At 46.9% G+C, this 26,540-nt stretch overlaps 10 protein-coding genes across 10 annotated transcripts, besides 1 other annotated feature; 6 read left to right on the plus strand and 4 right to left on the minus strand.

The window, feature by feature from the left end:
* Positions 1 to 1,005: 1,005 nt before the first annotated feature.
* TSTA_011560 (ABC multidrug transporter, putative) lies at positions 1,006 to 6,474 on the plus strand (the record flags this gene model as incomplete). The annotated part of the gene is made up of 15 exons (XM_002483236.1): positions 1,006 to 1,224; positions 1,292 to 1,829; positions 1,880 to 2,106; positions 2,162 to 2,441; positions 2,495 to 2,728; positions 2,778 to 3,577; positions 3,638 to 3,800; positions 3,850 to 4,194; positions 4,243 to 4,366; positions 4,416 to 4,487; positions 4,538 to 4,653; positions 4,702 to 5,320; positions 5,367 to 5,447; positions 5,494 to 5,868; positions 5,922 to 6,474. The coding sequence occupies 15 exons, from the start codon at positions 1,006 to 1,008 to the stop codon at positions 6,292 to 6,294; spliced, it is 4,566 nt and encodes a 1,521-aa protein (XP_002483281.1). The 3' UTR covers positions 6,295 to 6,474.
* Positions 6,475 to 10,546: 4,072 nt separating this feature from the next.
* Positions 10,547 to 12,225, plus strand: TSTA_011570 (amino acid transporter, putative; the record flags this gene model as incomplete). The annotated part of the gene is made up of 2 exons (XM_002483237.1): positions 10,547 to 10,871; positions 10,976 to 12,225. 2 exons carry the CDS (start codon positions 10,547 to 10,549, stop codon positions 12,223 to 12,225), a joined length of 1,575 nt encoding a protein of 524 aa, XP_002483282.1.
* Positions 12,226 to 12,610: 385 nt separating this feature from the next.
* On the minus strand, positions 12,611 to 13,253 carry TSTA_011580 (glyoxalase/bleomycin resistance family protein; the record flags this gene model as incomplete). The annotated part of the gene is made up of 2 exons (XM_002483238.1): positions 12,611 to 13,153; positions 13,242 to 13,253. The coding sequence occupies 2 exons, from the start codon at positions 13,251 to 13,253 to the stop codon at positions 12,611 to 12,613; spliced, it is 555 nt and encodes a 184-aa protein (XP_002483283.1).
* Positions 13,254 to 13,907: 654 nt separating this feature from the next.
* On the plus strand, positions 13,908 to 14,336 carry TSTA_011590 (endoribonuclease L-PSP family protein; the record flags this gene model as incomplete). Its single annotated transcript, XM_002483239.1, has 1 exon — positions 13,908 to 14,336. The coding sequence occupies one exon, from the start codon at positions 13,908 to 13,910 to the stop codon at positions 14,334 to 14,336; it is 429 nt and encodes a 142-aa protein (XP_002483284.1).
* A 670-nt stretch (positions 14,337 to 15,006) lies between these two features.
* Positions 15,007 to 16,751, minus strand: TSTA_011600 (flavin-containing amine oxidase, putative; the record flags this gene model as incomplete). The annotated part of the gene is made up of 2 exons (XM_002483240.1): positions 15,007 to 16,475; positions 16,709 to 16,751. The coding sequence occupies 2 exons, from the start codon at positions 16,749 to 16,751 to the stop codon at positions 15,007 to 15,009; spliced, it is 1,512 nt and encodes a 503-aa protein (XP_002483285.1).
* Positions 16,752 to 17,099: 348 nt separating this feature from the next.
* On the plus strand, positions 17,100 to 18,597 carry TSTA_011610 (transaldolase, putative; the record flags this gene model as incomplete). The annotated part of the gene is made up of 5 exons (XM_002483241.1): positions 17,100 to 17,148; positions 17,220 to 17,387; positions 17,480 to 17,812; positions 17,889 to 18,042; positions 18,126 to 18,597. The coding sequence occupies 5 exons, from the start codon at positions 17,100 to 17,102 to the stop codon at positions 18,556 to 18,558; spliced, it is 1,137 nt and encodes a 378-aa protein (XP_002483286.1). The 3' UTR covers positions 18,559 to 18,597.
* A 275-nt stretch (positions 18,598 to 18,872) lies between these two features.
* On the minus strand, positions 18,873 to 19,878 carry TSTA_011620 (GPI anchored protein, putative). The gene is made up of 2 exons (XM_002483242.1): positions 19,477 to 19,878; positions 18,873 to 19,425 (listed from the first exon to the last, which is right to left on the minus strand). The coding sequence occupies exons 1-2, from the start codon at positions 19,703 to 19,705 to the stop codon at positions 18,917 to 18,919; spliced, it is 738 nt and encodes a 245-aa protein (XP_002483287.1). The 5' UTR covers positions 19,706 to 19,878; the 3' UTR covers positions 18,873 to 18,916.
* Positions 19,185 to 19,234: a sequence feature (GA-rich).
* A 915-nt stretch (positions 19,879 to 20,793) lies between the features above and the next one.
* Positions 20,794 to 22,811, minus strand: TSTA_011630 (CCCH zinc finger protein; the record flags this gene model as incomplete). The annotated part of the gene is made up of 2 exons (XM_002483243.1): positions 20,794 to 21,136; positions 21,189 to 22,811. The coding sequence occupies 2 exons, from the start codon at positions 22,809 to 22,811 to the stop codon at positions 21,002 to 21,004; spliced, it is 1,758 nt and encodes a 585-aa protein (XP_002483288.1). The 3' UTR covers positions 20,794 to 21,001.
* Positions 22,812 to 23,085: 274 nt separating this feature from the next.
* TSTA_011640 (DNA-directed RNA polymerase III subunit 22.9 kDa, putative) lies at positions 23,086 to 24,328 on the plus strand. Its single transcript, XM_002483244.1, has 7 exons — positions 23,086 to 23,287; positions 23,341 to 23,439; positions 23,500 to 23,596; positions 23,646 to 23,732; positions 23,784 to 23,847; positions 23,902 to 24,085; positions 24,149 to 24,328. Exons 1-7 carry the CDS (start codon positions 23,276 to 23,278, stop codon positions 24,191 to 24,193), a joined length of 588 nt encoding a protein of 195 aa, XP_002483289.1. The 5' UTR covers positions 23,086 to 23,275; the 3' UTR covers positions 24,194 to 24,328.
* A 520-nt stretch (positions 24,329 to 24,848) lies between these two features.
* TSTA_011650 (cystathionine gamma-lyase) lies at positions 24,849 to 26,379 on the plus strand (the record flags this gene model as incomplete). The annotated part of the gene is made up of 4 exons (XM_002483245.1): positions 24,849 to 25,010; positions 25,064 to 25,149; positions 25,206 to 25,650; positions 25,702 to 26,379. 4 exons carry the CDS (start codon positions 24,849 to 24,851, stop codon positions 26,266 to 26,268), a joined length of 1,260 nt encoding a protein of 419 aa, XP_002483290.1. The 3' UTR covers positions 26,269 to 26,379.
* Between the last annotated feature and the right edge of the window lie 161 nt (positions 26,380 to 26,540).

Raw genomic sequence — 26,540 nt, forward strand, 5'->3', positions numbered from 1 at the left:
TACGAGGCGCAAACACGTCTGATGGATCCTTGCTGTTCGTCGTCCGAATAGCTCGAAGCCCAAGTGGCGGCCAAGCTGTATAGTCTCCGCAGAGAGTTGTCAACTGTTGGCGTGCGCTAATTTTAAACTACATACGTATTGTTTACCTGCCTTCACCCCACGAGGCACTAAGGGGTGGCTAGCCATGACTCGGACCTGTAAGGACTCGAGCTCCTCGCTTCGTACCTTGTCCTTAGTGCCACTGCTAATTGCGCCTTTTTCTTACCCCATTTTGACATCCACAATTCCACAGTGAGTCAGTGCCAGACCCATGCATTCGCTCGCTCAGGCCATGCAGACGAGATCGATCTATTACTACCGTTTCCTTCTCTCTTCGAATGGCAACTGAGCCAAGTAAGAACCCGACCCACCGTCCAGACTCCGACTTGATGATCGTCACTTTTGCACTAATCTCCGATCCGCTTGTCCAACCCTTTTCCTACGTGCCCTTGATGTACGTATTAGGTACTTGTTTTCGTATGCTCTGTTTGTTACCTGCCCTATGGGTCTTTCCCCTCCGTACGAGATAGCGTGAGGTTCGAGACATGCATTCAAGTAGGATTTTTTTTATCCGCTTATGTCAGTCCTCCTTCCTTTCACGCGGAGCTACGGCTTACTCTGCTGAACCGATTCATCTAAGGGGAACCTGGATGAGAGACTCTTTGCGCTGAGTTCTGCTGACTCTGGCCAACGTCGTTAGTCCTAACAAGCGAAGACGGCGAACACGATACGCGCGGCCAGATCATATGATTTCATGACGCGAAGCTTGTAAAAAGAGCTTGGGCAGACCCATTCGTCTGGTTGCTTTTGCTATCTTCTACGTAAGTAGCAAGTGCAAGCCCACACGCGTGTGTCTGTAGTCAGCATCTCCAAGCTTCGAGGAGTCTCATCATCTGCGGTGCCGGAAGTATCAACTACTCTCATGTCCGGATTCTAAAAGCCGGCAAACAATTTCATCTCGTCACAATGGCTCCAAATGCTACGGAATGCTACGAGATAGACAACTCGTTCCATTACTATGCTCGTGAATGCCGCGGCGGCTTTGATTTTACCCTTCTGTTTGAGCAGACCATCTTGACTGCTTTGCCTCTGGGGCTTTTCGTCTTAGCTGCTCCGGCTAGAATATGGTATCTTTCCAGAAAATCCAAAAAGACAACTACAAGCCTCCTACTGCCACTTAAAGTCGTATGTTCTCCAGACTCCTTTATTGCGGGGTTTTAGCGCAATTCCAACTAATATCTCTGTTTTATAGGCATCGTATGCCGGACTAGCAGCTTCACAGCTTGCTGTATTGACCTTGTGGACCCTGCCATCTGCCAAAAGAACAGATGCCTCCATTCCAGTACAAGCAATTTCGTTGACTGCAACCGCCCTTTTCTGCCTCCAATCCTACTTCGAACATACTCGTACTATACACCCCTCGTTTCTACTCGATATCTTCTTCTTCTTCACGTTGCTGTTTGATATTGCGCAATGTCGAACACTATGGCTCCGGGGCTCGGATTTCTATGGCAACACTCTTGCCATATTGTTCAGCGTTTCTGTGGCGATGAAGACATTGATCTTGATATTGGAGGCACTGGAGAAACGACGAGTCTTGCGGTCTGAGTACAAATCTAGCCCACCAGAGGCTACAGCAAGTACTTTCAATAAGAGTTTCTTTTGGTGGTTGAATCCATTGTTCATCAGGGGATTCTCGTCATTGCTTCGGATGGACGATTTGTTCGAGGTCGACAAACAGATGCGCTCGGAGTACATTCACGAACGTATGGAGAAGGCTTGGAAGAAAGGTAGGCCTGGCACAAAGAGAAGTAGATGAATGAGTATTAACTTTTGGTAGTCGAGAAAAAGTCACCAAATACGTTGCTCTGGGTGTCTTTGAAAACCTTGATATGGCCAATCCTGGCCGTCATCCCACCTCGAGCATGTCTCGTTGCTCTTAACTTTAGCCAGCCGCTGCTCATCAACCGCTCGGTGTACCTGTCTGTGGACAGTGTAACGCCGTGGACCACACATGTTGGCTACGGTCTGATTGGCGCATACATTCTAGTATACACTGGATCTGCGGTACGTCACTATATCACCAGTGATCTCAAAGTTATCGCCTAACTAATGTTATTAGATTGCCATGGGCCAATATCAGCATCTAGCTTATCGATCCATAACTATGCTTCGAGGCGGCCTTATTTCTATGCTCAGTCGCAAGACCACAGATCTCAGTGTGCGAGACGTGGATCCTGCCCTCTCGTTGACACTCATGAGTGCTGATGTTGAGCGAATTGTCCAAGGATGGCAGACAATGCATGAAATGTGGGCTAACTTGGCTGAGATTGCTGTTGCCATTGTTTTGCTAGAGGGACAGCTAGGCATATCATGTCTTGTTCCTGTTGGTGTTTCAATATGTGAGTACTACTCGTTATGATAGATTCCAGAACCGTGATATTAACCACAATAGTCTCTCTTGTGGCATCTATTGTGGCGTTGAACTTTGTAGTCTCACGTCAGGCGCTCTGGCTTGAAGCTATTGAAAGACGTATCTCCGCCACAACCGCAATGCTGGGTTCTATGAAAGGTATCAAGATGACCGGGCTGAAGAACGTTTTGTTCAAGAGCATTCATACATTGCGTATTGATGAGTTGAATATTTCGAAGCGCTTCAGACGTCTCTTAATCTGGAACATGGGAATAGGTATGTCTCCAATTATCAAGTTTCAAAGGTGTGACTGACCAGGTTGAAGCCTACATTTCCCAGATCTTTGCCCCAATTATCACGTTCGCCGTATTCGTCACCGTTCAACACAACCGTGGCGACGATGTTGCACTTGGCACGGCCAGGGTCTACACGGCGTTGTCAATTTTCGCGTTAATGACTGACCCAATCACTACTTTAGTCATGTCACTGTCTGCGTTCGTTAGCTCAGTCGGCTCCTTCCAACGTATTCAAGAATTCCTAGAAAAGGACGCCTTGGTTGACAAACGTCAAACCCCTTCAGGACAAAGCTCGTCAGATGACCTCATCAAAGGTCCCATACCAAACTTCTCTGAAAAGTCCAGTATAATGACTAACGAGGTTGACTTGGCAAAAACCAATGAAACCAAAACCCCTCGATCACTGACTCCTACCTCAATGGATGTAATTGTTGTTCAAAATGCTGACTTTGGCTGGGACTTGGAAAAGGAACCACTACTAAAATCAATCATGATGTCTGTTCCCGAAGGCAAAATCTCAATGATTGTTGGGCCAGTCGGCTGCGGAAAATCTACTCTTCTGAAAGCCGTTCTCGGTGAAATTCCGCCTATGAACGGTTCCGTGTATATGGCCACTGATCAAGTGGCTTATTGCGACCAGACTGCATGGCATGTCAATGACACGATCAGGAATAGTATCGTTGCAGCAAGCGAGTTCGACGAGCAGTGGTATAGCACTGTACTTCAGGCTTGCGCATTGCACGAGGATTTGAGACAGTTGCCTCAGGGTGATCAGACCATGATCGGTAGTAAGGGGGTTGCTCTTAGTGGAGGTCAGGGTCAACGCATAGTAAGTTCTTACTTCTAGGGGTGGGGAATTTTCCGGGCGAAAAGTCTGACAGAGTTTTAGGCATTGGCGAGAGCTGTATATGCAAAGAGGAGGCTTGTACTCCTCGACGACCCGATCAGTGGACTTGATACAGCCACAGAGAATCACATCTGGCATAGTCTGATGGGCAAATCCGGCATCTGGAGGGAGATGCAAGTAACAGTATTGATGACATCTTCATCCGGTATGTTTTCCTGTGCCAATAAAAGGATTCCAACTGACATAACTACCAGTCAAACGCCTTCCATATTCGGATCAGATCTTTGTGATCGATGAGAAAGGCACCATTTCAGAACAAGGCCATTTTGAAACCCTCGCTGCAAGTGGTGGCTATGTTTCAAGCTTCCATCTCGGTCAACCAGATTGGAACTTTACCCCTGACGAGCGCAGCTATCACGTGCCGAATATTGATGAACAGGAGAAAGTTATCCAAACAGATGACGATCTAGAAGCAGAAGCCAATCGAGCAACAGGTGATTTCGCAATCTATAGGTACTATTTCTCCTCGGTTGGCTGGGTTGGAATAGTTATCTTCCTTGTGTGTATATCCGGGTTTGTGTTTTGTATCTCTTTTCCGAGTAAGTACTTCACTCTCAATTTGGATGTTCGTTTACTGACCATGACAGGTATCTGGGTGAAATGGTGGGCCGCCTCCAACGTGCAATACCCATACGAAAAATCCAATTACTACATGGGTATCTATGCAATGCTAGGAGTACTTGCTTTGATCACGCTGTGCATCAGCTGCTGGTTAGTGTTTTTGCTTTTTATAAACGAATATGTGGCTAACTGGTTGAAGGCAACTTATCATTACTATGGTACCTAAATCCGGAGAAAGATTTCATTCGACTTTGCTTAGTACTGTTCTCAAGTAAGGATCTGACGTACCTCTTTTACATCGAACGAGACTAACATGTATAGTGCTAAAACGTCTTTCTTCGCTTCGACGGATACCGGTGTCACCTTGAACAGATTCAGCCAGGATTTACAGTTAATTGACATGGAACTGCCAGTTGCTGCATTGAACACTTTTGCCAGTAAGTACCCTAAACTGGTCTATGCAAGATGTCTACTGACAATATCAGCGCTCGTTTTGTGCGTTGCGCAGACCACCTTGATCGGTGTGGCTTCTCCATATACAGCCATTTCATTTCCAATTGTCCTGATTGCCCTTTACTTTATCCAAAAGTACTATCTTCGAACTTCGCGTCAACTACGATTCATGGATCTCGAGGCCAAAGCTCCTCTATACTCTCAATTTACCGAATGCCTCAGCGGTCTTGTCACCATTCGAGCATTCGGCTGGCAAAAAGCAATGGAAAATAAAAGTAGAGAGCTGCTTGAGCGCTCTCAACGACCATTCTATCTGCTATTTGCCGTGCAACGATGGCTCACACTGGTCTTGGACCTTGTCGTCGCTGGTATCGCCACAGTACTGATTATCCTCGTTGTCGAGATGCGTGGATCTATTAGCGCGGGATATGTCGGTGTCGCATTGTTCAATATCATCCAGTTCAGTCAAAGCATCAAGCTGCTCATTACCTTCTGGACGAATCTGGAAACTCATATTGGCTCCATTGCGCGTGTCAAGATCTTCAATGAGACTGTCAAGTCCGAGGATTTGGAGACGGAGAATCGTCCTGTGCCAGCTGCCTGGCCTTCTCAAGGGGCGATTGAATTCAAAGGGGTGTCTGCATGTTATAGGTATGTCATCGCCTCCATCTTCATGAAACTGTACTGATAATGGTAGACCCGAAGAGCCTATTCTTAAGAACGTAGATTTGTCAATTCGCAGCGGCGAGAAGATTGGCATCTGCGGCCGAACTGGAAGGTATGTTTCTTCGCCTAGCATTTTGAGCACTACTGACACAAAACAGTGGCAAGAGTTCTTTGGTATTGGCAATCTTCCGCATGGTCGAACTGTCCGGAGGCAGCATCACCATCGACGGTATCGACCTCTCCACCATCCCTCGTCAGGAGATCAGAGCCAGAATCACTGGAGTCGCCCAAGATCCGTTCTTGATCAAGGGCACTGTCCGACTAAACGCCGATCCAAACAGCACTGCAACAGATGATCAAATTTTAGATGCACTTCGAAGCGTGCACTTACTTTCCGTAGTCCAAGAAAAAGGGGGTTTAGACATTGATGTCGAAGAACTCCACCTATCACAGGGACAAAAGCAGCTATTTTGTCTAGCACGAGCCATGCTCCGTCATAGCAGTATCCTGATCCTCGACGAGGCTACAAGCAAGTATGTATCCCCATTTCCCATATAGTCCCATTAGACACTAACAAAATAAAAAGCGTTGACTCCAAAACCGACGAAATCATGCAACGCGTCATCCGTGAAAAATTCAGCAATCATACCATCATCGCTGTAGCGCACAAACTCGACACAATCCTCGACTTTGATAAAGTCGCCATGCTCGAAGCCGGTGAACTCATCGAATTCGATGATCCGTATACCTTACTCTCTACAGACTCGGCATTTAATAGATTGTATACGTATAGTATGGCAGATGAAGATGAGAAGGAGGGAGGGATGGATGATATTGAGGTTATTGTGAGGGACGTTTCGTCTAGGATGACGGGGACGTCTACGACGGCAACGCAGTCGAATCGAGCTTCGAGTGAGAATGGGCGTAGTTCGTCTGGGGTGGTTTATACATATCCTTAATGTTGGTAATTTCTTTAATATTTTGTTTTATTGCAAGGGTGAAAAGTCTTTTATTATCTTTTGTTTGTACTCTTATTTACATCCCAGTTAGCACATATCTACCTATGACATGATCGAACTGTCAAAGTTATAATCTTTCTTTCTTTCCATGATTTTGTTTCCCATTCTCATTTAAGTTTGTTACTTTTCTACAGTGTGGCTAACTGTTTCTCGTCATATGTCTGTTATTGCATTCAGAGTATTCATGGACCATGGTACTTAATATAATATAGCTCAAGAAGTTAGGAAAACACAGATTGTGATTCTCTATCTGATTTTTCAGAGTTCCCAACTCCAAGTCCAAAGATCGTGCACAATCACACCGGACTACAACCCTAACCCTATAACCCTCGAAAACGAGTAAATTTCTCAGGATTGGAATTCTCGGAAAGAATGCCGAAACACATCAAAGCCCAAGGAATATGAAGACAACATCCATATCAAAATACATAGAGACTCTACACAATGAAATCCTTGATTCCTTCGTAGTCACAGCTTGTTTTTTATCCAGGACTCCCCTCAAGCTTCCCCGCAAAGTCCCACCGACCCTCAAATTCAAAGACCGTGCGGGACGAGCGCTTATCGATCGATCGATGGTCATTTCCTCTCCTCCTACGCGAACACTAGTAGCATTTTCCTGCAGCATGAAAAAAAGAAAAACGAAAACTTTCACTGGATGCTGGACATGTCGTGCCCGTCAAATAAAATGCGATGAAACCCGGCCACATTGCCTGAAATGCCGAAGATCTCGCATCGACTGTGAAGGTTATGGAGTCCGGCTTCAGTGGACTGCGAATAATCGGAGCTCAGGATTGCCCGAGCAGTATTCACCTCGCAGTTGCTCCAGAAGGCGCATTCAGCCGACATCTCAGAGAGGAGAAAATCTTTCTTCTGTAACAATTCATAGATTGCTGCGCCGATGCGATGATCTATCTGTCGCAGACCAGACGCAATCCTTTGGGCCGTTCTCAGTGTTCAACGCGAGTCCTCTTCCAACTTCAAGAAATACTCCTCACAATACAGGATGGACCCCTCTGAATCTGTCCATAGGCGAACAAGCCGACAGTGACGTACCATCATCATTAGCCTCACAATCGGAATCCTCGCCGGGATCATCGAGCGTGGCTAGAGAAAGAGATACTCCATCAGGTGAAACGTCACTCAATCTTGCCAACGGGAGTGACCACTTGCATGAATCAGCCTTTAATGAAGGCCAAGGAATTGTCGGAGATCCTACATTTGCTTCCGATAATGTTTCATACCATCATGAAGCCACTTCACCGCCGCCGACAAACCAGCAAGAAGCACAGGCACCCGATCACCCCGGTAGTGCCCAAGGAACTCCGAGATACAGAAATTCTGAATTCCAGTCCCTGGGCCGCACTCCTAGTCGAATTCCCTACAGTCCTCAGGGCCTTGCACAAAGCTCTTTGCCAGCTATCGAACCAAATGAGGTGTCCAGCCCCTCATGCCAGCGTGACCTCATCCACCACTGGGTGTTTTTTATGTGCAAGAATCTCGTTCCCGTCGACTCCGTTGAACTCCTAGTCGAATTCCCTACAGTCCTCAGGGCCTTGCACAAAGCTCTTTGCCAGCTATCGAACCAAATGAGGTGTCCAGCCCCTCATGCCAGCGTGACCTCATCCACCACTGGGTGTTTTTTATGTGCAAGAATCTCGTTCCCGTCGACTCCGTTGACAATCCCTACAGAGTGATGTATCTCCCGTTTGCCTCTAATGCCCTTTTCCCGCGTCGAGCACAGTCATCAAGTAGACTTGCGATTTACCATGGAATTTGCGCTGCGTCTGCTGAGAGCATTCTGTATCTCATGTTGGATAGAAAAGAAGTGTCTGAAGTTGTCGCGGCGTGGCATGGTCGCCTAGCTCTGCAATACTTGCAGAACTCACTTCGAGAACCTCCAACAGATGATGTTGCTTCCGTTCTTGGAGCTATTTTAATTTTTATCATGCGAGATTCTGTGACGGGGATGTCTCATACCTGGAGAAGCCACGTCCAGGGAGCGCTAAATTACCTATCTAAGATTGAGAATCTTGATGTGCAGCCAAGATCAGATTTACATAGGGTTCTCCTACAATTTCTCTGCCTCGCCGTTTTTGGAAACGTCATATCAACTCACGATCTTGAAAACCTGATCGCACAGCTCCCAGAATCCACGGACGACTTGTGTCGGTGTCATAATATAAGCATATCCCTTCTCAGATCGATCCTTGCAATTAACCGCCTGTCGCCCATGCTGCCCGATTCTGATCGGCTTGCTCAGCAACTCGAGCTTCAGGCGTATTTGAGTGCGCCTGCCAATATTCCGCTACAAGGGACACACGAAACCCAGCAAAATTTAACAAGTCTTCATTACTCTCATGTGTATTATTATTCTTTGTTGATCTACATACAGCGGAAGATCCATCACCGACCGCCAGCTGAAATTCAAGACATGGTGGAAGCCGGTCTTTCTCATCTTGAGATCAGCGAAACCGAGGCCAAGGGCTCGAATGGGTGTATACTCCTGTGGCCTTGCCTTGTCATTGCAGTAGAATGCTATGATTCTGCTATGAGAAGGCGCGCCTTGGAATGGTTCCAATCAAAACGTCGCCATGGATTTAAAACGGTCGATATGGCACAACATATATGCGCTGAGTATTGGGCATGGAGGGATAGCAATCCATTACAAGCTCGTAGCATGACCTGGCAAGATTTTGTCAGAGGTACTGATTATGATGTTGTGCCTTTATAAGAGGAGAAAAATATTAGACACTCTTTGACGAAATCTTATACAACGTACCAGACACAATATAACAAAATCTGTGCCTTTCTAGCCCGCTTATCAGATAATGCTCGGAATGCCATGCCAGTCGTCATCTTAACATCTTAATATGAAGTCCAGCAACACAGAACGCAGCAAACTTCGTTCATTGCATTGAGAACTCTAGGAGCCCTAAAAGGTGTCCAGTATGTGGTCTGATGTTATTGTGAGAATCATACAGTCTTACTTTTCAAGAGGGATGCGGATTTGACGGCCTGGTCTCATTTTTGGAAATCAAGAGTGGCTAGAGACCTTCCAGCGAATATCCAATTGACTGACTGCATACTTGAAATGCCCAGCACGCAAATGGCTGTTCACGGTGGGCCACTCAGATGTCAAGAGAGAGGCATGTTTCCAGATGTTATTTCATAGGTAAAGGATTACATGGATATCTTTAGACAAAATACTTGGTCTTCCGGACGGAATAGCAGGAACCCTAGAATTGGTAGTTAGGATATCAAACACCGAGGTCGTCTGCGAGGTCAAGATATCCAGCAAGTACTTGTGATGGAGACAAGGGATTTGCCAAGAGTAACCGAACCGGTCCTAAAACGATACGTCTTCAGATCAGATAACGCCTTCCAGTTTGTATGGCATGACTCGCTGGAGATTATCTTGTTACTCTCCCTAAAACCCGAAAGAAACCGCATTATGGGTGCTGCTGCGCTTTCACATAGATATCGAGGGATACTCACAATGTCCTACCTATATGATAAAAGAGGATGACTTATACGGATGTAGTAATAAAGTCCCAAGATCTACATAACTATTCCAGCAAAGTAACAAAATACGCGGGGTTTCAAGGTTTTGGACGAGATTACGCTGGTGGGAATGGTATGTATGATTTGCCAGCGTCCGATAAGGGTGCAACTAATACGTCCACGAGTTACGTCTAGAACTTGCACTGTCCTTGCCCATTCACGAGCTGGTACGTCTTAAAATGGATCTGTAGATTTGGGATATGGAGCTCAATTGGCCGCTTTTCGAAACACCTTTATCAGATAGGTACCGTAAAATATCAGCGCCACGAAGCGGTATCTCTCTGATACTAGATCCCCTTATCAAATTCTTTTCGATGATAACATTGCAGCGGGACCTATCTCCAAGGATGTAGCCGAAGGAATTCGCTGTGACTTTCCTTATTCAGATTACTCTTATCGATCTCTTATATGAAGGCCATGCCAGAGAGAGATAACCTCTGGGACTCCGCACACTAGTAAAGTTTACCCCAGATTTTGTTTACCGGCCCCGGCAATACAGAGGTCCTCTATAAATCGGCGCGATAACTACCTAGGTAATCTAGATGGCATTGCAAAAAGAAAGAGAAGAGAGCAGAGAAGACCCCCCAACAGTAGTCCCCCAATCTCGATTAAGCTTGCTCTGGCCGTCAACATGTCTACAAACCAGTCTTCACATCCAAAGGATTGCGAGAAATTTGCTATCGACACCAGCAATGCGCTGGAATCACAGATGACCAACGGGACAAGCGGTACTCTTGAAAGTGCAGAGCTTAGGCCCAGATTTTCTGTTTTAGCTGCTGTTGGCATGCAATATAGTATTAGTGCCACTCCATTAGCCGTTGGCGGTTACTTGACATTCATCCTTGGGGTCGGGGGCAGTCCTTATTTCTTCTACTGCTTCTTGGTCGCTGCCTTTGGCCAAATGTTGGTCTGCATATCTCTGGCCGAGATTGCTGCTGTATATCCTCATGCATCCGGTGAGTATTAGAGTACCCTATTCCAGCCCATAGCCGGCACAATGGGTGGACTCCGGTGCGGGTCTGCCGTGACTATGGCAACGCTGATATAGTGTTTCCGTTAGGGCAAGTCTTTTGGACTGCTGCACTGTCGCCACCGGAATGGGCCCGCTTCCTTAGTTACTGGAACGGAGCCAGCACAACACTCGGCTGGGTTTTCGCCAATGCAGGCACCTATGTCTTTGCAGCTCAAATATTCTTGGGAGCAATAATGGTCAGATTTCCAGATTACGTTGCTAAAAGTTACCAAGTCTTCTTGATCGCTGTCGCCTGCGGTGTAATCGGTATTCTCCTGAATACGTTGCTGTTTAAGATCTACCCGGCCGTCTCGAAGTTTATGGTTTGGTTTATCAATGCTGGAACTATCTTTATTTTCGTTGCGCTTCTCACTCGTACTACGCCCAAGGCTTCTGCCCGTCAAGTCTTCATCGACGTCGTCAACGAAACGGGATGGAGTTCAAACGGTCTGGTGTTTCTTCTAGGCTTTTTACCCGGCAGTGTAGCTATTGCGTGCTTCGATACTGCAGCCCACATGGCTGAGGAGATGGATCAGCCTGATCGACAGGTTCCTCAAGTCATGATCGGTGCATCGCTGCTCTGTGCGCTATCCGCAATACCGATGATTATCACCTTTCTTTTTTGTACCACGAATCCCTACACTCTGCTAAATCCGATTGGTGGCCAGCCAGTCTATCAGGTTTTACACGATGCCTTCCATTCTGATGGACTATTGGTCGTCGCTCTAATCATATATTGCGTCGTTTATATTTCATCCTGCCCGGCTGCTATTGCAACCGCCAGCCGACTAATTTGGTCCTTTGTCAAACACGGCGGCATGCCTGGTGCCAGATGGATTGGTGAGGTCCATCCTGTCATGCAGGTTCCTCTCAATGCCATCTTGTTAACAGTCTTTGCTTCTTGCCTTATTAGCTTGTTGGTGTTTGGACCCAGCACAGTTCTCAACGGGGTTTTTGGTGCCGGAGGCATCTGTTTCGCATTCTCATATGGCATGCCAATTTGGCTGCTACTCTTGCGAGGGCGATCCCAGCTTCCCAAGAAGCGGTACTGCAATCTTGGTAAAATAGGCGTGCCTTTGAATATTCTCGCGGTTTGCTGGCAACTAATCTCGGTCACCTTTCTTTCTTTCCCTTTGTACAGGCCAGTCACTCTGGGCAACATGAATTGGGCCTCTGCTTGCGGCGCAGTCGGCCTTGGTATCTTTGTGGTGAATTGGTTCGTCTATTCGAGGAGGAATTTTCGGCCACCTAGGCAACTCTATGTTCGTAACCTACAACAGACAGAGACCGACGCCTAAATGAGAACACCGGCAGCTCTATGAGATGGCTTCAAGCGTATCCTTCATTTGTTCTTAATGAAATAGTTAAAAAAAGTTAATTGCTTTTCACTAAATTGCAATGTAATTACCGCTGTGCGTCGACTATCAGGCGTCTTTAGGTCTTCTTGTTGAAGTTTTCCCAGCATCTTTACAACCAAAAATAGATAATCGGTTGTGTCTCGCAAGATATTCTAAATATTTTATTGAGACGGCAAAGCGATAAAGTGGGTTGACGATACAAGGACTTCAAACATGATCGCATGGTGTTCTCGGAAATTCTGAGTGCTTCAGGGGTTGGCAAACGGAGATGAAAACTTGTATCATTGAAGTCTTAGACTATCCGAGAAGACGTACACTAATCGGTTTACATTTTGGCTTGCACTTTGAGCAAAGTGGCCATAGCCTCTCCGGCAGATGCTACTCTCTCCAGTGTCAAACTCATGATTTCTACCACATTTCCCCATGGATCTTGGGTGTAAATTCCCCTATGTTCCTCGAGTCCGTACCTCGAGTAGTCCATCCATTGACCCAAGGTGCGTCCACCTCGCTGTTTGATGTTCTCTACCAGAACCTCCGGGTTTGGGTCCGTGATACAGATGTGAAAGAACCCTGGACGAGTAAATTCGAATGCCTCTTCACGTGGTTTTATCGTCGGGTCAATGAACTCAAAACACTCAATCCCGACCCCGTTGCCAGTGGCGAGAATGGCAAATTTGAGCTCTTGTAGTGTGCTGGGATAGGAGACGAAGATGGCCTCAAAGGGTGTCTGGTCTTCGGAACGTTTGAAATGGCGAATCTCGCCTATCAGCTGAAAACCTAGGAGTTCTGTGTAGTATGCCACTAGCGCTGTGAGATCAGAGCATGATATCGCAATATGATTGATGGGCCTATTATAAGGCTTCAGGCCCTAGAGATTATATCAAGGTCAGTATTTGAGTTCCAAGGTTGTCTTCAACTTTTGCCTGGGTGCCGAGGATTTGAAAACAGAAACATACTTGTCCGCTCATGCTGTGTTATCTTCCTGAACGTGTTTTCGCAGCTGAAGTAGAAGAGCTCGAAGAATAGAAAGATGATTGGAAACTCTCCAAATTAAAGGTATAACGATGGAATTGGAGGAACCGCTTGTAAGGTCATACCATCAGAGACAGCCGAGGCTTCTACATTCACTGGTCATAGGTGACGGGTAATCGAGGCCAAGTTCACGCCTTGGAAGAAATCGATTTCTAGCTCATCAGATGCTTCTCGAGAGGTGTGAATTTATCGAGCCAGAATACCTAGGCTATCAAGTTTTGATCTGATGTGGCATATGGCTCCAAATACGGTAAGAGATGACGAAACCCTAATCACCCAGAACAACCGAAAGTAAAATAAGGAAGTCCATGGCGAGGCCTCCAATATCGGGAATCGGTCGCGAAACCCCTACATATCGATTAAATTATCACAAGAAAGAAGATATCATTTTCACAACTAAGTCTTATATTTTCTCTTCTATTTTCGATGGCATTGATTTGTTTGCTTGAGTGCTGGTCGGTTTATTAGGCTGTGAAGCCCCTTTATTAGAGATTAGCTTTACAGACAACGTGTTTCATCCATCCAATATCCCTTTGGTGACCTTTCAATCATATTCTATGTCCCGTATCCCGCGACATTATACCGTCAAAATGGCCAAATACATCCAACCGTCTACCATCCTTGGTCAAGCATACCAGATGAACGGCTACAGCCATGCTGTAGTCCTCCCTCCAAACGCGCGTCTGGTAATTGCATCCGGACTACCAGGCTTCTGTGAGAAGAAGATGGGAATTGTAACCGCATCTCCGCGCGACCAAATTATTGCTTGCTTCGATAACTGCGATGTGGCGCTCAAGGCAGCTGGCGTCACGGACGGATTGCAGTCTGCTCATAAGGTTCATGTGTTCATGACGGATGTCAAGGATGAACCTACCGTCATGGCTGTTTGGAAGGAAAAGTACCCCGATCACCGGCCGACGTGGATGGGGCTTGGGGTTAGTGCTTTGTGCGCGCCGGGAATGATTATTGAGATTCAAGTTGAGGCTCACGTTGTCCCCGGCAGCGAGGGCAAACTTTGAGATGGATAATTCATGCTGGCTAGGTCGATTAGAAAAGTGAAGTTCCGGCAATGCACACTCGAAGATCCCCTCTTCTTCCAGACCAAAGTCATCATTTTCTTTATAATGTCTAGTATAGAAGGGACACAGGCAGTTCTTCCGTACCTAGGTACACTCCATCTGTAATTACGAAGCGGACCTCGGTAGAAAAATCACTCACACCTTGTACACAAGAAGAAAAACATGGATATCCATATATGGATAGTCTATAGTCAATTTACAGTACTCTCTTCCTTTACTATGCACCAGCTCAAAGGGGTATTTATCTCCCTCATGTTACCTAGGTACTCATATGTACAGCTGACGAGCCCATGTCTGTCTGAAAGTATGGCATACAACGCACTCTACCGTATCTGCACCGCTAGAATCTATCCCAGATTACAAACTGGTTAGATAACAATATTACATTCTCTAGCAATCAAATTGCTTTCTTTGCATGGTGATTACACGGTAAAAGGAACATCAGTATAAGGAACTAGAAACCAAGATAAGACAAGAAAGCGAGCACGAGAACTTCTGATTTCCAGTGCGAATTAGATGTACAGATGAGCACACTTCCATATGAATGAGTGTTTACCACGAGCCAACTGAGCAGGGACAGAGTGACGGATTTCATTCAGGCTGCTAGGAATTATAATCTTGCCTCCGCTGATACTTGATCTGGCAAGGAAGTTTCCCCCAGCCGCTTGATCACTCCACCGGCAGCAGCACGACCAGCCCTGACCGCGCCCTCCATGAAACCAGCCCATTGATCGGACAGCTCGGTTCCCGCAAAAAAGATATTCCCAACAGGTTCTGCGCAATCCCTGCCGTAGACAGTCATGACATTTGGTGGGCAGAGCGCAAAGTGACCACCTCGGGAATACTCTTCGCGATCCCAACGCTGGATAATCCAGTGCTTTACATCGGCCGCTTTCGGACCAAAGAAACGAATGTAATCGCGCAAAATGAGCTGTTGGACCTGCTCATCGCTGAGCGCGTCCAGCTCTCGGGCCGTATTACCGACCAAGAATCCCATGACTACGCCGCAGGAAAGATTGGCGGGAGAATCGTCAAATACGACTTGAACATGAGAGTCACTGAGGCAGAAGACTTGACCACTTAGGCCCTCATCGCGCCAGAAGGGTTTCTCGTACACTGCAATCGCTTTGCCGAGCGCACCCATGTTCATACGTTGGCCGACAAGGTTATTTCTAGCTGGCAGCGGTGGCTCAAAGCTCAGTCGTGAGACCAGTGGTGGTGAAAGAGCAAGGACCACCGATCGCGCTTTGTAAATGACCTTAGGCGCTTCTAGGCCGCGCTCGACGTAAACACGATATTCTGCGCCTTGCTTGCTGATGCCAGTAACTGGAGCATTGGTCTTGACCACCTGGCTACCTAGACGCTTCGCCAGTCCAATGGGGAGAAGTTGTGTACCGCCTTCGATTCGCGCCTCTTGACCGCCGCCTTTGACGTCTGTCAATCGTGCCCAATTCCCTTTTGCCGGAGGTGTCAAATTATCATCTGTGGCGCGGACAATGTACGATAATGCCTGGAGGAACGAAACATCAGCGGGCTCAGCCGAAAGGAGAGCGCGCCATTGTGCCAGAATAAAAGCCCGTGCATCTGGATGAGTGAGACGGGATTCCATCCAGGAATGAAGTGTTTGGGAATCCCATTCCTGAGCCTTTGGATGGGTCCAGGGCGTAGTGCGATCCAACTCTGCGGCGAGTTCATCGAGCTCCGCCACGGCAGCCATGGCTTGTGCAATCGCTTCCATCGGCATTGGAGGCTCTGCATAGGCAGGATCTTCAGGATCAAAAAGTTTACGCTCGCCCGAAGTGGGAAAAACGATCTTCTTCCCTTTCTCATGTGTGTCAAAGAGTCGGAGCGATAGCCTTTCGGCGAGGGCGACGATCTCAGTTTGACCTGCCCCGACAAACGAAGCACCAGCCTCAACATATCCGGACACACTGGGGGTCGAGAAGTGGACATCATAAACCTTGCCGCCGACGCGGTCGCGTGCTTCGAGAACGAGGACGGATTTTCTGGCTGCCACGAGCTCCTCGGCAGCTGCAAGGCCTGAGAGGCCGGCACCGACGACGATACAATCCACGATCTCTTTGGACATGGTATGCTAGGATGAAGAGTCGAGGGACAAATGTCAGTGTTGGACTAGGGGGGTGAGTTTATGATTGATTGTCAAAGGAAATCTTTCGAATATCGGAGATATAATGGATGCAGACAAGTGATAAGGGAAGGTTCATATGCAAAATGTATCGTCCAATGTATGATGCACTTCCCCGAAGCAACTCCATCTCATCTGATGATAAGATGAAATCCTGCATAGGCACGATCATTCTCTCGCAACGTCGCAATGAGTTCGCTCATAGACATGGTCCCGCTATGGATTACCTTTTCCGAGTTTTAATTCGTCCTCATAATAATCAAAAGAGGAGTGGATAATCAGTATCTAGAGAATTGGGAAGCTCTCGGTCCAATTAGGGCTAGCCATGTCATGTGGTTATTATACTGGCCGAATCGGGAAGTTATCAGCGAACCTGTCAACAAATTGGTTTTTTGCGCATCAAGTTTGCTGGCTGTAGGGTTCAAGGTTTGTAAACATTTTGTAATAAAGACTAGATTACCGCTTCTCACGCCAGGTGACTCTGGTCACAAATATGTGATTCAGAATTAGTCAAGTGGCTTGTAAACGGTCATACATTTGATACGCAACCTTTGATCATGGAACCAACATCCAATTCTACACTACTCGAAAGAGTGCAGGAGAAAAGTACGTGGTGCATCTGGATGAGTTTGTTAGTGTGGTTCTTCGTGACTGACATGGGGATTGGAACCAACCAGTTAACATCGACGTCGACACCTTAGACACCGAGTTCATTCAATCCTTGCCAATTATCCCCAACGACCAGACCTCAAACCCGGCATGGCTGTTCGTGCAGCTCCAGGATTCTGGAACAAAGGATCTGGTACATCAATTGATTCAGCAGGATATTGAACTCCAGCGACGTGGTAGCGCACGCATGTTACTTTCCAGATTAGTGCGTCAAGAGTCTCTTTCGCAAGCAGCGTGATAATCATTTGGGCTGACCAACCAAAGGCAGTTGCCTTTTGCAAGCGCAATCTTCCATTCATCAAAGGTCGTGTCATGATCCAGGCGACCACTTCCGACCCATACAACATCCAGGAAATCCTCGAGTCAGCACGACTTCTCGCAAAAGAATTCCAGCGTGCTGGTATCCCCAAAGAGCGATACTGCATCAAAATCATGGCCACCGGACCGGGGGTCATCGCGGCGAAGATTCTTGGACAACCAGAAGAAGACGACATTCCAATATTGGGTACGGGAGTGTTTACAGTTGCGCAAGCAGTGGCGTGTTTTCAGGCTCGGTGTTTGTTTATTAGTCCGTATTATAATAGTATTGAAGAGTGGCAAAGTGAGTGTCTCCCTATTTCAGCTTTACGAGCAAATTTCATTGGTTTTTCTTTACATCTGATTATATGATCTTCCAGACCTGCGAGAACAGGGCAACTCAGTAATCTTGCCTACACCGAACGACGTAGCACTGAAACACCCATTTTCCAATCGATTAGCTCAAATGGTAAAGGCGTACAAGGACCTATATCAAAAGACCGGACAGCGACCTCCCCTAATCAAAAACGCTGGGTAAGAAGCTTTCACCCTTGCTCCCAAGGATGGGTAATTGCATTTCATTTTTATTGTCGTTTGATACTGATTCAAAGCTGTAGTTTCGCCTCATACCACGAGGTTATCGCCTCAGCTGAAATAGGTTGCCATTCAGCCACCATCTCAACCGCACTACTAACCGAAATGCTCAAACCATCGATTCGGAGGATATCACTGCCCGATAATCTACCTACCAAGCTCGCTAATATGAGAAAGCCGTACGAGACTAGCGTCTCAATTCCCTCGTCACGACTGCAAGGGTTACTCAACGCTGATCCGCTCCAAAGATCATCCGCGAAGTATAAGGCATGCGACACTGACAAGGACTATCTCGCATGTGGTGGCGATGTGCTTGATAAGATGATCGAAGGTGATGTTGAGGGGAAGAAGAGGCTGGATCAAGCGTTGGAATTGTTCAGGTTTGCGGATCAGGCTAGTCTACAGCTGGTCCAGGACTTGGCTGATGAAATGGCTAGGTTTTCTAGTAATTTGTGAGGTAAAGAATGAATGAGGCGAAGCCTAGTCAAGGTTTATCAATTGCTCATGATGTCTTCATCTGTTAATATTAACTAGATTACACTCGTAGTCACGTAACATACAGCCAACTAAATCCACTGATTTGGGCGACTGGGTTGCAGATAAACCTCGTATATCAGATAGTCTAGAGGACTGCGGAAAGGAAATCCCTAGAATTCTAATATGATATTAGTCTGCATACGGGTTTCTAGCATGATGTAGGCGACTATACAACACAAAATATCTCGATAAAATAAATACATTCGAATGGAAGAAGGTTAAATAACAAAAATGTAGAACGTAGAATAAAAGGCGAAACATTGTGCAATGAAAAACATTACAACAATGCATAAGCGCCGAAAGCAGCGATTCCAGCCATCACGAAAGGAATCTTGATTTCACCGGCACCGCTGAGGTTGGGGATGATGCTGGGTGCTGTGGTTGCGGTTGCGCTGGTCTTGGAGGCAGCGGCGGAAGTGGATGAAGCGGAAGTGGTGGATGCGGCGGTGGATGAGGGCACGGCGGCGGTTGAGGAGGATGTCACCAGGGTAGTCGATGTAGAGGATGAAGAGGATGATGTAGTGGAAGAGGACTTGGTTGATGACGAGGAAGACGAGGAGGAGGAAGACGAGGTGGAAGAGGAGGAAGAGGAAGAAGCCGAGGTCGATGTTGCAGATGCGCTAGTAGTAGTCGAAGCCGAACCAGAGACACCCGAAATATCGAATCGAGCAGAGTAATTCACAATCGAGGAGTCGGCGTCACTGGAGATGCGGATGAAGTAATCCGATTCCTTGGGGATGTTGGATGGGACATCCCACTCATATGAGCCGGTGTTTTTGATGGCAGCTGTTCAACAATTAGTTGACAAACCTCTTGTATTGAAAGAGAAATACGAACAAGCAATAACAACACCATCAGTCGCAACGGTGGTAGCACCCCATTGCAATCTCAACGAAATCGTTCCGGAGGTCGTAGGGTTCCAGGTAAGAGTAGTCGTCGTTCCGGCCGTGAACTGAGCGCCGGCGGATGGGACGATGAACGCGTTTTCTTTGGGGTTTGAGCTTGTCTGTGCTGCAGACAGAGACAAGGTGGCCAAGAGGCCGAATGCGATGGATAAAAGGCGCATTTTGTCGTCTACTGAAGTAGGGTCTGATCGAAAGGAAGGTGGAATAGGAGTAAATGAGTGGAGTGACCTTGACAAGTTTATATGTAAGGAACGGCACGAATCCACAGATTCTGGGTAAGGAGCGACGATGAGAAAAAAAGAAAAATCGGATTGCCTTGACAGAGTCAACCCGTGGAAAGGACAGAATAAAAAGAAGAAGAAAATGGGGATCACGAGGAAGTTGGCCGAGGAAGGCTGCAACATGACATTTGGAAGTAAGAAGCGGGCCATCCGCCAATCAGACAGCCCAGAACAGCGGCTTGAGCCTCAGGAACCATGCATTTGACCGCACGCTAGTCCTGTTGAGGATATAAAATGTCTATAGTTGAAGATGATTGGTTCTATCTGCATGACTTTATTGGTTTCCGGCTGCGCTAGGCTATACTTTGGCCAATTAAAGGACGCGCTAAGGATAACTCCTTCCAGAACAGGAATAGCCGCCACAAAGTGGAAATTGTGTTTACTAGTTTGGACAGGCCAGTCCAGACTTTCACTCACCTCATCACCACTTGTCAACTACAGATTGTATACTCCGTATAAAAGCCGAGCCATGGCTGAACAGAGACAGAACCATTGATATTTTCAGAGTAGTACCCTGCTGCGTGGGAAGCAAATTGGAAACTGCTAACGACTACTACGTAGTAGATTGCATAGTCCCAACTGGACTAACCTCCTCGGTCGATGATTCGTCATGGACACAGCCCTCCAGCAAGCTAAATTAGCTCTTAATAGCCTCTTATGGTAAAAAGCTTGGTATCAAAAGCGGAGATTTCGAGCGATGATCCAGTCTAGCCTATGTATCCGTACTAGACAGACACAGCCGCAGGATAGGTTCGGGATATCCGGCAGTCTAGCTCCGAACTTTCGATTTTTTACATTGACTCTGTCGGCAACTCGAAAATGGATGAAAAGTCTTGTCCACTCTGTGAGTCCATACGATAAGGTAACTAATGCATGCTACGGAGTCCAGAGTACAGCGATAAGTGGATAATCCGTAACTAATCGATAGTTGTTACTAAGAATAGTCTGGTTGGGGTGGATAAGTGTACGTATACCCTTTCCAACTCCACCACAGAATTCATTCGATTGCCATTATTCTGTAATAGCGTATATATAATTAATACATGGATAAGAATGGCCATCGTATACGTAGCACATGGTCGTACGCATTACCGTGACGCCGTGCAAGCAAGCAAGCAAGCACTGCAGTGTAGTAGATTGATTACATCATGGATCATAAATTAGACAACATTAGGGTTAAATGACTGATACGGTGTCATCAGCGGCATTATTGGTCCCAGGTTGAGGATCATCAAGCATCCCCCGTGATCCAAGCCAGGTAATGGCATGCATAACCTGACGATCTCGTGCTTTTATTTCCTGTTCGACAAGCTACACCATCATCAGTACAACGGTCTCATCTGTCGCAAGGGCATATACACACCATTTGGAACAGTCCCCTTTTGGCAGGTTGTTTAGCACCTCCACCAGGTTTGGGGACTGGCCGAGATTTATCTGTTCCGTCTATAGTGGAAAGGTCATGCAAATATCGACAATGATCTCCTCGAGGGCATTTGCCTTTTCGCTGGAAATCGCGACATAACTTACTGCGTTTTTTATGTCCTTCTCGTTGCGGTGGAGGAACTCTCTCTGGACCCTGGCGTCGTGAGGACAGTTCTTCTGGGACGTCGTCACCGCTGTCTTCGTCTTCGGATGATGACTCTGAGATATTAGATATGTTTTCGTCAAGAGGGTCTGTATTCGCCGGCGGTTCTCTCGTCAGAGGCGCATCACCATTCCGAGAAGCATCTTCAGTAGTTAACGGTAGCTGCTGCGACGCCTCGGCAACAAGCCGTGCCCTCTCCGCATCAGCTTCCGCCTTTTGCAACCTCCTCTCTTCCTTCAACAACTTTTTCCGGAGTTTCTCTGCTTTAGCTTTCGCTCTAATAGCTGCATCCATGGGATCGTCAGATCCTATTTGTTTCTTTTCCTGGGCTTCTTTCCTGGCCTGCTCTCTTTGTTCCTTGATTTCCTGCTGTTTCCGACGCGCTTCTTCCCGCTGAAGGTCTCGTTGTTTCTTTACCTCCTCTTGCGCCTTTTTCTTTTCTTCAATACGTGCCTGCGTAGGGAATCGTTTCTTTCGTTCCTCTATCCATGACTGGATATCTGCCGCATTATTTAACGTCGAAGTGCGTCCGCGAAAAGTAAATTGAAGAGGACCAGCTAAATTACTCGCCGCAGCGGCTAATCGAGTCTCTTCATCCGCATCATCCTCCTCTTCACCACTAGACTCGTGTTCCTCAGTTTTAGGCGTAAGACCTAATTGATTGAATTTCCGTTTCTTCTTCTTTTGAGCTTGTCGTGAAGTATCAGTCGGCTGCGGAGGTTTTGCTGGTAGAGGGACACCAAAACTCGGCACAGCAGGGGCTGCTGTTGGTCGGGGCGCTTGTGAGGTTGGCTTTTCGAATGCAGATGAGAATGCGCGTTTATGTCCGGCTTTGTTTTGGTAGTTATTGTTTTGCGGGTGTCCGTGGGTTGGGGGGGATTGGTAGGTTGTAGAACCGGGATAGAATCCTCCAGCTCCAGTGGTATCGTATCCCCAATGCATTGGGGGTGCGACTACCGCAGAACTTCCTACGGGAGTCGAGTGCGACTGTATATGTCCCGTGTACGATGGTATAGTTGCGGTCGGCGACCCGTTGGGGGTATTCTGAAAGCGTCCATCGTAATTCCTCGGCGGGTACGTGGGGGGAGTAAGAATCGTCTGCGCAGCAAAACTCTGCGTTGCAGGAGGATAGCTCTGCGGTATCCCCGTATATCCGCCATTGTATATCCCTTGTTGATTGTTGCGATAGCTGGGGAAAGATGCCGCTCCACCTCGCCCTCCTCCTCCACGATTCATTCCACCACGCCCACGTCCTCGAAATCCACCACCCCGACCACTACCGCCGCGATAATTATATCCATTTTGAGGATTATGCGAGCCCGCCTGCGGAAACTGCTGCTGTGTCGATGGCGGAGGTGGTGGCGGCGGCGGAGGAAATGAGAAACCCTGCTGAGATGCCATTATAAGATCGGCATAGTCACAATCAATCGGACGGGTTCATAGTGAATAAATTCAGGCCAGAAATATGGGGAGAGACGAGACGAGCAGATAGATCCAAACGCGCAATCGAAGAATCATCGATCTTTATTCAAAAATTATTGTCGATTTCCACCAGTCAGAACGGCTGGCTGCAAGAGCCCGCTGTTTATGTAATCATGTCTGTGGAGATACACGTGATATGCTATCCTCGCGGAGGTTTGATTGGTTGAATCGAGTATCTTTTTTCCATCTCAGCAGATCATCAAATATCTGTGTCTTGAACTGCATTTCCCGATCATAACTAAGTGATACCTGGGAAAAGCCATCAAATTATCGAACAGGTATCTTGCTCTATCTGCCAATCTGCTGCCGGCATGGCAGGGAAATGATTTTGCATTCAACATTCTCAGATATTCGTCCTAGACGTCAAAATAACCATAGAGAAGATGTTCATTCTCGTGAGCCCCTTTTTCTTCTGCCTTGATTGAAGGATATACTGACGTGTAATCAGACCACGATCTCCGATCTGGTCCAAATTCGACCAGAGGATTTCTCAAAGTTTAGCGCAGTCGCTATTGAGGATAACATTAATGAGAAATATGCCAACAAAGTAAGTCTACCATATTTAAAGCTTGACTATAAGATATCTGCTGACATGTAAACGTTAAAGGTCGTTCAAAATATCGGGCTATGTATCGGATTCTATGATCTGCTCAAGTCCTCTGATGGATTGATCGGGCATGGCACTGGCCTGGTCAATGTAAACGGTGAGTTGCCCTGCACTTGCCGTGGAGCATCTCCTCTGATATGATACAGTCACCTTTCGACTTATTGTATTCCGTCCCTTCAAGGGTGAGATCTTGCTTGGAAAAATTACAGGCTCTTCTGAAGAGGGTCTCAAAAGTGTGTCTTTATCTACCCTTCTATCATGGCAGTCTGATCTAATGAGAACAGTTGGAATGGAGTTCTTCTCCGATATAACCGTGCCCGGTGACCTACTCTTTGACGGAAGTGAATAGTAAGTAACCTACAAAAGCGATCAACGGATGAAAATCATTTAACAAACTTGCAGCGACATTGCAGAGAACCTCTGGGCCTGGCACTACCCAGACGCACCTGAACCTCACTGGTATGATATTGGCGAAGTAGTCCGCTTTCGCGTAGAAGCGGAAGAATGGCATGATCAGAGGCCTACAGGGCCTGATCGGATGGAAGCACAGACGGTATCGGAGAGCAAGCCTCCGTATTCGTTAATTGTACGTTTCCTTTTTCATTTCCCATCCCTGTTACTGCAAACATGACTGACCAGATGTCTCTAGGCATCCATGGCGATAGACGGTTTGGGGCGTCCCGCCTGGTGGTAGAATGTATGGTTATATGACACATCGTCCAACATGATATCCAATAAAGAATGACTCTGTATCACACGGAGACTGTCAATTATTCAGATAAATACAATTGCCTCATCTTTCAATATCTCACGAATTTACACTCTTTTCAGACCGCAATTTCCAACTCCAAACTCATGGGGACGAGAATGTGACATGGCCAAGCGAGCAGAACATTGATAGGCCCATAATTATCTCCGCAATCAACGGCGATGGTTATCATCGGCTTAGGGGAAAAGGAAGAAAAATTTCCACTCCATTACATAACTTCGACCATCCCCTGATACGAACCACATGAACATCGAACAGATAATTTGGATAATAATCCGAGAATTCCAGTTCAATGGTGTAACGCTGATAAATTATGGACATACGAAAGAAGAGTGTAGAAAGTGGGGTGGGATTTGTCAGATTATAAATTGATAGACAGGGCTTTTCTTTTGCCTTCATACGTAGTTTATAAATTCTTCATTCTCTCTCAATTCCTGTACATTTTATTTCTTATTGCATATCATATCAACCGCAAAATAAAAAAGACAAAAAAGAAAAGTGAGTCCAAAGTCTATCCCCTGATGTCGCCATAAATCCCTGCTAGATGCTAATACTGTTGTAGATCTACCCCGCCATCACAATGAGTATTCCCTTGGTAAATCCTCAACTTCTCAAGCCTCTGACTCATGGAGATGCCGTCGAGACGCCTCCAAGACCTGCATCGCCTGAGCACAGGTTCGGTACTCGAGCGGTGCATTCGGGATCTCACATTGATCCTAACACGGGAGCCGTGATTGCGCCGGTGAGTTTACGGCAACATATCGACAACGTAGACAATTTCGCTGATGTTTTCAGATTTCGCTTTCTACTACTTTTGCACAGTCAAGTGTTGGAAAACCAATTGGTATTTACGAGTACACACGCAGCGCAAATCCTAACCGGTGAGTTTCTTTCTCTTTTTCAAAAATCCCCTCGCAATTCTAATATACATCTGAAGAGACCACTTCGAAGAAGCCGTCGCCGCTCTTGAACATGCCCGATATGCCCTCGCATTCTCCTCCGGCTCCGCCACGACAGCAACAATCCTACAATCCCTCGCCGCCGGTTCACACGTCGTCTCCGTCTCCGACGTCTACGGCGGCACACACCGATACTTCACCAAAGTCGCAGCAGCGCACGGGGTAAACGTCACATTCACGCCCACGCTTGAAATCGGGAATGAAGCAATTATAAAACCAGACACAAAACTGATTTGGATTGAGTCGCCGACAAATCCGACGTTGAGTTTGGTGGATATTCGTGAAGTGACGACTATTGCGCATCGACATGGGATTTTGGTCGTGGTGGATAATACGTTTATGAGTCCTTATATTCAGAATCCGTTGGATTACGGGGCAGATATTGTGGTTCACTCTGTCACCAAATATATTAATGGGCACTCTGTAAGTCTCGCTTTTAACCGGCAGATATTGGACTCAAGCTGACATTCCTAGGATGTCCTGATGGGCGTCGCCGCATTCAACTCCCCCGAACTCAAGGACCGTCTCACCTTCCTCCAAAACGCCATTGGTGCCGTCCCCTCTCCATTCGACTGCTGGCTCGCCCACCGCGGCATGAAAACCCTGCACTTGCGCGCGCGAGAGGCAAACAAAAATGCCTCTGCCGTTGCAAAGGTCCTCGAATCCTCCTCACTCGTAAAATCGGTAAATTACCCCGGTCTCGACTCCCACCCGCAACGCGCCATCGCCCAAAAGCAACATCGCGATGGTATGGGTGGCGGAATGCTCAGTTTCCGTATCCACGGTGGTCATGCAGCTGCTGAACGATTCTGTCAGAACGTGCGCGTTTTCGTATTGGCGGAGAGTTTGGGTGGGATTGAGTCTCTGTGTGAGGTTCCGTCCAGTATGACGCATGCTGGTATTCCCAAGGAGCAGAGGGAGGCAGTGGGGGTGTTTGATGATTTGATTCGGTTGAGTTGTGGGATTGAGGATGTGGATGATCTTACCGCGGATATTTTGCAGGCGCTGGAGAAATCTGTTGCGCCTGCTAACGGTGCTTAGATTTCTGTGATTATGTTAAAAAATTTTGGGTATGATTTGCGTTTAAATATAGACATTGTGGATTTTGTTGTTTCCGGTTGGCTGGTTTGAAAACTTTGGATATGCGTTATTCTGGACAGTCAAGGCCTATGTTGCTATAGAATTGGATATTGTATTCAACTGTCGTTCTATCGGCCAAAGTCATCGGTGAACCGTAAATCTTGTAAGTAGACAGAGATGTATTTATATGTAATAATATGGGTCTCCCTTCCTTTTAATGCAATATGATTGGG

The sequence above is a fragment of the Talaromyces stipitatus genome, genomic scaffold, assembly GCF_000003125.1.
Source record: "Talaromyces stipitatus ATCC 10500 scf_1105507295549 genomic scaffold, whole genome shotgun sequence".
Classification (NCBI taxonomy): Eukaryota; Fungi; Ascomycota; class Eurotiomycetes; order Eurotiales; family Trichocomaceae; genus Talaromyces; species Talaromyces stipitatus.